The sequence below is a fragment of the Otolemur garnettii genome, unplaced genomic scaffold (genome assembly GCF_000181295.1).
Source record: "Otolemur garnettii isolate 467f Iridium unplaced genomic scaffold, OtoGar3 scaffold00038, whole genome shotgun sequence".
Classification (NCBI taxonomy): domain Eukaryota; kingdom Metazoa; phylum Chordata; class Mammalia; order Primates; family Galagidae; genus Otolemur; species Otolemur garnettii.
The window spans coordinates 7,923,448-7,933,841 of NW_003852433.1; the positions used below are offsets into that span (position 1 = coordinate 7,923,448).

The 10,394-nt window shown below is 45.3% G+C and overlaps 1 protein-coding gene across 1 annotated transcript in view; it reads right to left on the bottom strand.

Moving 5' to 3' along the window:
* Positions 1-1,657: 1,657 nt before the first annotated feature.
* The window catches only part of UNC119B (unc-119 lipid binding chaperone B), a 29,908-nt gene continuing 21,171 nt past the window's right edge, over positions 1,658-10,394 (bottom strand). The window contains exons 4-6 of the mRNA XM_003789907.3: positions 9,518-9,632; positions 9,223-9,395; positions 1,658-5,356 (exon numbers count right to left, since the gene is read on the bottom strand). Coding sequence (XP_003789955.1) covers positions 5,244-5,356; positions 9,223-9,395; positions 9,518-9,632 — 401 coding nt within the window. The 3' untranslated portion in view covers positions 1,658-5,243. The remainder of the gene's footprint in view (positions 5,357-9,222; positions 9,396-9,517; positions 9,633-10,394) is intronic.

Here is a 10,394-nt window from a genome sequence, read left to right on the forward strand (position 1 = left end):
AAAAAATAGCCAGGTGTTATGGCAGGCGCCTGTAGTCCCAGCTACTCCAGAGGCTGAGGCAAGAGAATTACCTAAGCCCAGGAGTTGGAGGTTGCTGTGAGCAGTGTGATGCCACGGCACTCTACTGAGGGCGATAAACTGAGACTCTGTCTCTACAAAAAAAAAATACATTTAAAAGAAAACCTTTAAAATCGTAGTACTCTAAAGTCAAATGAATGTCTCAGGCAACTGTTCTGAGTTCTTCTTCATCTTTAAATCATCCCACCTCGGCACCAGCCTTGGGAGGAAGATAAGATGAAAAAGCTCACTGGAGAAAGGAGGGAAAATAAGTGAATCATGTTTGTGAGCAGAGGGCAGTAAGAATAGCTTCAGTTGCCACAGAACACCTAAACCAGACTCTTATTTTACAACTGTTATTTGTGACCAAAATGGATGTGTTGGCTCAGTGCCCTTAGCACATTGGTTACAGCGCCAGCCACATACACCAAAGGTGGTGGGTCTGAATCAGGCCCGGGCCAGCTAACCAACAATGACAACTGCAACAAAAATAGCCGGGCGTGGATGGTGCCTGAGGCTCAGTGAGAAGAGTGCTGGACCTATATACTGAGAGTGGCGGGTTTGAACCTAGCCCGCTAAACTGCAAAAAACAAACAAACAAAAAAATACAACAAATAGCCGGGCATTGTGGCAGGCACCTGTAGTCCCAGCTACTTGGGAGGCTGAGGCAAGAGAATCACTTGAGCCTGAGTTTGAGGTGGCTGTGAGCTATGACACCACAGCACTCTACCCAGGGCAACATAGTGTGACTCTGTCTCAAAAAAAAAAAAAAAAAAAAAAAAAAAGAATGTGTTATGTTAAAAGTATACAACTTTTCCCATAGAGACACAATCAGATAGTGGTTACAAGAGGCTGGGGAGAAGGGAGGCAACTGGTTGTAAATACGAGGACTCACGGGAACTTTTTGAGTGGGTATGATGGAAACATTCTATATCATAACTTTAATGGGATATCAAGACTATACATTTGTCAAAATGCATCAAACTATACTTATGAGCAAATTTTACTGTAGTTAAAAGTATAATTAGCCTAACTTTAAAAGATGTACATAAATTTTCAATTCCCAAAGCCCCCTTGGCAAAACATAAATCAAAAATATTAACCCAGGGCTGGGCCCAGTGGCTCACACCTGTAATTGTAGCACTCTGGGAGGACAAGGCAGGTGGATTGCCTGAGCTCACAGGTTCAAGATCAGCCTGAGAAAGAGCAAGACCCCGGTCTCTAAAAAATAGCTGGGGATTGTGGCAAATGTCTGTAGTCCCAGCTACTCAGGAGGCTAAGATAAGAGAATCACTTGAGCCCAAAAGTTTGAGGTTGCTGTGAGCTGTGATGCCACAGCATTCTACTGAGAGCAACAAGACTCTGTCTCAAAAGAAAAAGAAAAATAAATAAATAAATATTAAACCTAAAGCACAATCCTATCTCCCAATTACCCTAGAAACCAACTATTATACCAAGCCATTATAATTATTAATAATTGCAAAAAGCCCACATTAGAAGCCAATATAAGGGAAACTCCCTCCCAAGATAGAAGCCCACTCTACACCAACTCCCCCTAGGAATACAAGGGACCCAGTGAGGAGACAAGACAGGGTAGATGTACTGTGAAAATCTTTCTTTTATTATTGTCTTGTGGCAAAATAACATTTTCTACAAATAAGTCACTTAGTTTACTTTGAACACAACGAAAATCCAAACTGGAATGAGGACCTCGGGTAAAGTGGGAAAGAGGAAGGTCAGATCAGGTCATTGATGTTTCTTATATTCTGTGAAAAATAGATTTACAGGGAAAAAAATAGACTTTTGCAACTTCAATGACTTTACATGATCTTTTGTAAAAGAAGGGGTAAATCCACCTCCCCCACATCCTTTTGTGACATGGAATGTAATGTGATGGTTTAACAATTAGGCTCCTACACCAGGTATAGCAGCACCCTCTGCATTAGGAATCCTTGTGCACTGCAAAGGAGACTGTGCTTTGAATTTTAAAACACACTGTCCCCATCCCCAAATCTCACTGATGTCATTGTAACACTGGCCACCAGAAGAAAGTAACTTAACAGAGAAAGAAAGAGTACCCTGGGGCCTACTGGGGATTAGGACACACTAAGACAAGACTTGCTCAATTTGTACATTAGACACAGAGTATTAAATCCATTCCAGGAAAGAGTTCCACTTCAACCAAAAAATACGCTGAAGATTGCCTAATCACTGCCATTTCAAGAATCACCGGCCGCTACCACCCCCAAATCACTATTCCTAGGTACTGAAAATGAAATGGTGCGAAGATAGACAAGTCTTCAGGAAGCCTACGCCCCTAAAATATGTTTTCTTTGCAAGACAGCTTCAAGCTAACACCTAAGTAAACAATATAGAATGAAATAAACCAGAATCTTCCTTGGAAAACCTAGAAGGGCATCTTACCCCAAAGGCTGTATAGGAAAGGAAAGGCCCTCTCCAGGAGATTCTAAGGCAAGGGACAGGAGCAAGATTGGAGAGGAAAGGGTGCAGGCAGTAGGTACTGCTGCACCAGGTGGGCCTGCTACTCTGCTGGGATGTGTTCCCTGGAGAAGCTGCCTCTCAGATGCCAATCCTTAACAGAAGGCACAGTCCCCATGCAGGTAGTTTTTTCCCCACTCACTGTATCACCCACAAGGTAACTGCCATCAGCAGTCTGGATGCCTTAATAACATGGCAGCTTGCTTCACTGTCTGAATGGTTCCGTTACTTTTAGAGAAGGTATGACTTCCAATTTTTTCTTCAACTCTGGTACAAAAGCTTGAATTTCAAACTCACACTAGTTAATAGCCCAGAGTGGTAATGCTGCTCAAAATTTCCTGGGCAGCTAGACACAAGAAATCAGAGCCCTAGATATAGAACATCAAACCTTCAAGAGCAGAAGATGGCAAATCTCTGTCGAACTGGGAAGACTGAGCACTTGGTCTCAGTCTCCATTGAGACTAAGGCTAATTAATAGGGAAGGGACACAGCCAAAATACCCACCTTCCCCCTCTTCCAGGTCTACTTCCCAAACAAAGTTAACACTGAGAATAAGAGAGCGCCCACTAGGGTGCTAGAAATGGTCTGTCCAAGAGCACATTTCTAAAACACTCAACTAAGCAGAGCTCTGGGCAGCTTCAGAAACCACATAATATTTAAATATCAAACAGTAGAAACTCCCAGTTGAGACTCTGTCACAGAGAGAAGGGATTGTTGCTAAGCTTGACAGGAACATAGAAATCCCACTTTTGAGATGCCACAATGAGAAAGAGAAGGTCAGAAAACAGTGCTGATGTCTGTCTGTAGATGAGGAGGGAAAGCAGCATTACAGCTTTCCCCAGCAGCGTAAGAGACAGAGCCACACTTAAGGCACCGGATTTGTAGCTGAATCCGCTCAGGTCACAAGGAACCAATTCCATAGAGCACATGGTTTATTCCCTCCCTCAGGGTTGAATCCAGTGCCAGCAGGGGAGTAATCTCAGGCTTTCTCAGTGAGAAAGCTGCCAGCATATGACATGACCAAGACTGTGGCCTGGCACAAAGCACTGGGCCAAAGTTCAAAGACACTCATACTCTAGAATCCAAACAGGGAACAACACTGGTTGGTGAATACACAGGAACTTCCGTGGCAAGGTGCTGTCTCTGCTTTCTCTGATCCCATAAGGCCTCTCTTTCTCCCAAGCACCTGAGGATGCCCCTCTCCTGACACAGGTACTGTGAGGCCTCACAGTGACTTACTACACCCGTGAGCCCTCCCTACTGACACCCTTCTATCAATGCTAAAAGGACTCTGGCCACATCAATCATCCTATCAGAGGGTCATGGATTCTGGGCTGAGCTCCTAAAGCCATCCACATAGCCAACCATAGGGAGGTGAAGAGGTGACATAGTTTATCCAATAATGGTCTGAGGACAAAAGTAGCACACCTGCACAGACATGCAAGGATTTTTTTTTTTTTTTTGAGAACACATCACTCTGACAGACCACCTCACCTATTTTGCCCTTTCTAAACATTCATATCAATTTCAACTAGCAGTTTGAAGGATCAGCATGTGCATTACTTATGACTGATCTACCAGGCTGGTTCCAGAAACTACTTCAGAAGAAAAGCAGATAGGAAAACCCTCCTAAATAAGAAATCTACAAAGTTTCAGAAGCAAATCCCCATCAAAAGCCAATCCTCCAGGCTATGCTGTGTAGAGAAAATCAAATCTCTCCTTTAAAGTTACTGCTTGTTCATAAGTATACTTCTTCCAACATGAGCCAGATTAGCCTCAGGAGCCTGATTAATACATCAGAACTCTCACCACACTTCACATATGCTGGGAACACCACTGACATTTTATAAAACCTCCCCAAAACAAGTCTGGACATAAAAAAAACAAAATACAATGAGGCCTATTCTGGCCTTGAGAAATATTAGCATTCCATGAACAAAACTGACATGTTCTGTTTCACAAGATACTCAAGTTAGGAGCCAGGAAAACAGAGCAAGCTCATCTGTCCTCCAAACTGAGATCAGGAAGGCACTGCCAGAACAAAACCTTGGTTTATCCCTAGGAGGGCAGGCCAAGGACCCTGGGAGTCAGACAGGTCAGCAGGTCTCTCTGCAAAATGGTCCTCTCAGTTTGGCAGTGTCATCTACACCTCAACCCTTGGCACCACCCCTCCCCTCCATCCCCTTTCAAGTTACTTCCAGTTGGTTTAAGAGGAAGCACAGGCTGAAGGCAGCCTGCACTGATGGCAACACTGCAAGTGAGAGGAGGCGGCGCCTTGGATTGGGAAGAGCTGCTAAGCTGCGGGCAGGCCCCACCACAGGCTTCTCACTCAGCAGGCACAACTAAGCCTCGAGAGACCGAGGCTTGTCAGGAAAAACCAGCAGATAACTAGACTACAAGAAAATCAACTTTTTTATCTGGAATCCAGGAGACTTATCCTAATCTTTTACTTTACTATAGTACTTCTGTGACCTAAGGGGCAGGGGAAGAAAGGGAAGGAAAAATACTGGGAAGAGAACATAGCACTGCTTGGCACCTCCCTTGAAGCACAGGAAACTGCCACCTCGGCCTTGGCTTCCTAGGGCAAGATTCCAGGTGTGTGTTGACAAACTGCAGCTTCAATCACCTCTGTGTGCCAAGGTCTTGTGGCCACAGCAAAGCACCTCTCCTGCCTGTTCCTGTTGCAGTTACTGGCCCCCGTTATAGGCATAATCAGCCTTGTTGTGCATTATCAGCTTGTTGTCGACAAAATAGAAGCTGTCAGAGCGGGTCTCATAAGGATTCTCAATCATCAGACGAACTGCAAGTCAGGGAAAGAAAAAAGAGCAGAGTTACATGTGAGTCTGCCACATAGACAAGGTGGGAAAAAAACTAATATCCTCTCAAAAATGAGAATACGAAGGTACTGCCAGGCTGAAACCTTAGTCTCTCCCCAGGAGGACTGGCCAATAACCTTGAGAGTCAGACAGGTCTCAGGCCTCTCCATAAAATGGACCTCTCGGTCTGGCAGCATCACCTGTGCCTTGATGCCTCAAACCAAAATAAGCCAGCATTTCAAGTTGAGTACGCTCTACCAGAATAATGAGGTGGGAGCAGAGGGAGCTAGCCCTTGACAGCTGGGGAAGACCACAGAGGCCCTCAAGCTGAACATGAACTCTACTTCAACATAAGGAAGCAACTACCTCACTGATACCGCCCTCCTCGGTCATCTAGGTCCCCAGGGAAACTCGGTGACTCGCTTGCCAACACAGACACCAACAGCCTGCTCACTCAGTCCTCTCAGCTGACTGCAGCAAGCTCTGACCTCTGAGACATTCCAGTCCCTGTTCAATGCCTCACTATGCCCACTTCACACCAGCACCCCTGACAACCAAAGGAATTGTAGTTGTGAATGAGTGTTGGGAACAGGCTCAGGTATTAACTCATAAATGAACAAAAAATAGGTCGGCCTGTCTTGGGATCGAAACTGAAGTCTCCAGTTTGTTCAGGTAATTGCTCAGACCTTTTTAACCATACGGGAGAGTAAGGATAATTAACAGTCACTACCTTTGACCAGTTTAGAGTTAACAATTACATGCCATTTGAGTCGTTTGGAGGAAATGCTATTGTTCACCACAGTTTTCAAAAGGTGAGACGGAGCTGGGTACAGTGGCTCATGCCTGTAATACTAGCACTCTGGGAGGCTGAGGCAGGACTGCTTGAGCTCAGGAGTTTGAGACCAACCTCAACAAGAGTGAGACTTTGTCTTTACTAAAAATAGAAAATCTAGCTGGGCTTGGTGGCACATGCCTGTAGTCCCAGCTACCTGGGAAGCTGAGGCAAGAGGATCACTTGAGCCCAAGAGCTTGAAGTTGCTGTGAGCTATAACGCCATGGCACTCTACCTAGGGTGACACAGTGAAACTATCTTAAAAAACAAAACAACAAAAGAATTAAAAAAAAAAAAAAGATGAAAAGGTGAAACTGATTTTTTTAAGTTGCTCGAATCCATCCAGGCCAAAGTCATTTAGTTTATATCTAGAATAGGCCAGGTGCGGTGGCTCATACCTGTAATACTAACACTCTGGGAGGCTGAGGTGAGTAGACTGCTTGAGCTCACTAGTTTAAGACCAACCTAAGCAAAAAGGGAGTCCCCCATCTCTACTAAAAATAGAAAAACTGGCTCGGCACCCGTAGCTCAGTGGTTGGGGTGCCGGCCACTATACCAGGGCTGGCAGGTTTGAACCCAGCCTGGGCCTGCTAAACAACGACAACTGCAACAGCAACAAAAAAAATAGCTGGGCATTGTGGCAGGTGCCTGTAGTCCCAGCTACTTGGGAGGCAGAGGCAAGAGAATCACTTAAGCCCAAGAGTTTGAGGTTGCTGTGAGCTGTGACACCACAGCACTCCACCGAGGGTAGCATAGTAAGATTCTGTCTCAAAAAATAATAAAATAAAATAAAAATAAAAATAGAAGAACTGGGGCAGTGCCTATGGCTCAGTGAGTAGGATGCCAGCCCCATACACTGAGGGTGACATGTTCAAACCCAGCCAGGCCAAACTGCAACAAAAATAGCTGGGCATTGTCACAGGCATCTATGGTCCCAGCTACTCAGGAGGCTGAAGCAAGAGAATCACTTAAGTCTAAGAGCTGGAGGTTGCTGTGAGCTGTGATGCTATAGCACTCTACGGAGGGTAACAAAGTGAGACTCTGTCTCTAAAAAAAAAGAAAGAAAGAAAGAAAGAAAATTAAAAAAAAAATAGAAAAACTAAAGCAAGAGGATCACTTGAGCCCAAGAGTTATAGGTTGCTGTGAGCTATGAGGCCAATGCACTCTACCCAGCTGGAGACTCTGTCTCAAAAAAAAAAGTTTATATCCATAATATTGACTTCTAAACTTTTAGCTGATCTGGTTTTATGGGCAAAACTTGTACCTTTATATCTTTATATATAATCTTTTCTTGAAAGTATTTATATGTTCCAGGCAGCTCGTGAAGAGGGGTTTTCTTCTTTCTTTTTTTTTTTTTTTTGAGATACAGTCTCACCATGTCACTCTTGGTAGAGTGCCATGGCGTCACAGCTCACAGCAACCTCAAACCCTTGGGCTGAAGTGATTCTCTTGCCTCAGCCTCCCAAATAGCTAGGACTACAGGTGCCCACCACAATGCCCAGCTATTTTTTGTTGCAATTGTCATTGTTGGTTAGCTGGCCTGGGCCAGGTTTGAACCCACCACCTTTGGTGTATGTGGCTGGCACCGTATCCACTGTGCTACAGGCGCTGAGCCGTGAAGAGGGGTTTTTAAGCCAGGATTAGATGCTGACATAAACTCCCTCCCCCAAGTCAGCAATCCTCATTTTACCTGGGAACAGCACTGCCACATGAGTAAAGAGTGCCTGCTTTTCAGAAAATGACAACCTTCAAGGACCTAAGATTCTGAGAGAACCAGTCAGCAAATGTGGATCCTTCTCCACAATAGAACTAAAGCCCATCACTACTTACAGGATTGTACTCATATCCTCATAAATGCCTTGAAGCCAAGAATGCTAACCTTAGACAGCTAGGCCAAAGTCACAAAACTAATCAAGCCTATTTTTTCTCTCTAGTTCAGTTTCTATCTTCCCTCACCTAGGCTCCACGGTGGTCTTCTCCCTCTGGAACCTCCCCCAGTTCCACCTCCACATACCTGCAGGCCCCCTCTCTTCTAAGACGCTTCTATCCTTTCGCTCCTCACCCACAACAGTTCCCTCACTCCTGCTGGATCTAGTCTAACAGTTTATTACAAGCGTCCTCAAACTACTGCCTGCGGGCCACATGCAGCCCACCTAGGACATTTATCTGGCTTGCTGGGTGTTTTTGCCGCTGCCACCTGTCCTGTTTAGCAGCCAACTCATCCCGGGGCCCACAGTCCGGCACTCCAACAGTCTGAGGGACAGTCAACTGGCTCCCTGTTTAAAAAGTTTGAGGACCCCTGGTTTATCATATCAGCCCTCTGCTTTGTACAGCATGAGAAAGAAGAGGTTCCTCAGGCCTTGATTCTATTTAGCCTGCAGTTTCCCATCCAGCTGATTAAGGAAAAGGTGAAGGGCCAATGAGTAGGGCACAGTGGAAAACTGATGACAGAGAACACCAGAGGCACTTTATGTGATGGGAATTCCAGAAGTTGTCACAGGCATCCTCTTTTCTCCCTCAGGCACTGGCATTCCCACAGCAGGCACCTAAAAGGATGGTCTGTATTTATTAAAAACTTTCACTGCTGGCTTGGCGCCCATAGCTCAGTGGCCACATGCACCAGGGATGGTGGGTTCAAACCTGGCCAGGGCCTGCTAAACAATGACAACAACAAAAAAATAGTCGGGTGTTGTGGCAGGCGCCTGTAGTCCCAACTACTTAGAAGGCTGAGGCAAGAAAATTGTGTAAGCCCAAGAGTATAAGGTTGCTGTGTGCTATGATGCCATGGCACTCTATTGAGAGCAACATAGTAAGACTCTGTCTCAAAAAAAAAAAAAAAAAACAACCTTCATTGCTTCCCCCATAGGTAGAGTTAAGAGTTTGAAACAAGAGCCAGGAGCCATAGGAAATGAGAAGCCAGAGGTCAATGACTAGATCCACATGGAACAAATAAGTTTCAAGGTTTTTTCCTTCAAGCCCTCAGAATCTAGAAAGCTGTAAGAGGTAGGGGATACATACTGACATCCTCAGAAAGCTGAGGAAACTCATAGATGTGTTCACAAGTGTTCCTGCTGCTAGGGATGCAGAAGCCAAAATCAAAGTCAAAGTTTTTCAGCAAGCGTTCCCGGAAATAATGCCGTTCGATCATCCGGAAGTTTGACACAGGTTTGTCTCCCACTGTGAACTCCACCCTGCAAAATAAGCCTCTGTGAGTCCCACTTTGCCTCCTCCCTCCTCTAAAGCCAAACCCAAACCCAACGGAGAACATTGTGAATAGGAGAATGTTCTCCCCTAGGGAAATAATGATACTCACGTAGCCCCAACCGTCCGAAGGCGGAGAAATGCTGGTGTGAACTGGTAGCGGACAAAACGTCCCGCACTGATATCCACATCTCTACCTTCCTCCTCCTCCTCCTCCTCCTCTTGGTCTGAAAGAACACACAGAATCTTCAGTACACCACTCGGCACACTATCAGTCTAAGAGTTCTTCCACCAGTCCAAACAGCAACCAGCTCACAGTACCAATGACAAGGATGTCAATATTTACTGAATACTTGCTGCATGCCAGGTCCTGTGTTAAATGCCTCATAAAATTCTAACAAGGGGGGGGCAGTGCCTGTGGCTCAGTAAGTAGGGTGCTGGCCCCATATACCAAGAGTGGGGAGTTTGAACCGAGCCCTGGCCAAACTGCAACAAAAAAATAGCCAGGCGTTGTGGTGGGTGCCTGTAGTCCCAGCTACTCAGGAGGCTGAGGCAAGAAAATCGCCTAAACCCAGGAGATGGAGGTTGCTGTGAGCTATGATGCCACAGCACAGCACTCTACCAAGGGCAACAAAGTAAGACTCTGTCTCTAAAAAAAAAACAAGGCTGTGAGGCATTATCTCCAGTTTACAGATTAGGAAGCTCAAGTTCAGAGAAGTTAGGTAGCATGTTCAAAGTCCCTCAAATAATAAATGAAGGGACAGAGATTTGGATCCAGGTCCACCTGACTCGAGGTCTGCTCTTCAATAGTAAGTTTTTTGTTTTGTTTTGAGACAAAGTCTCACTTTGTCACCCTTAGTAGAGTGCCATGAATCACAGCTCACAGCAACCTCCAACTCTTTTTTTTTTTTTTTTTGAGACAGAGCCTCAAGCTGTCCCCCTGGGTAGAGTGCCGTGGCATTACAGCTCACAGCAACCTCCAACTCCTG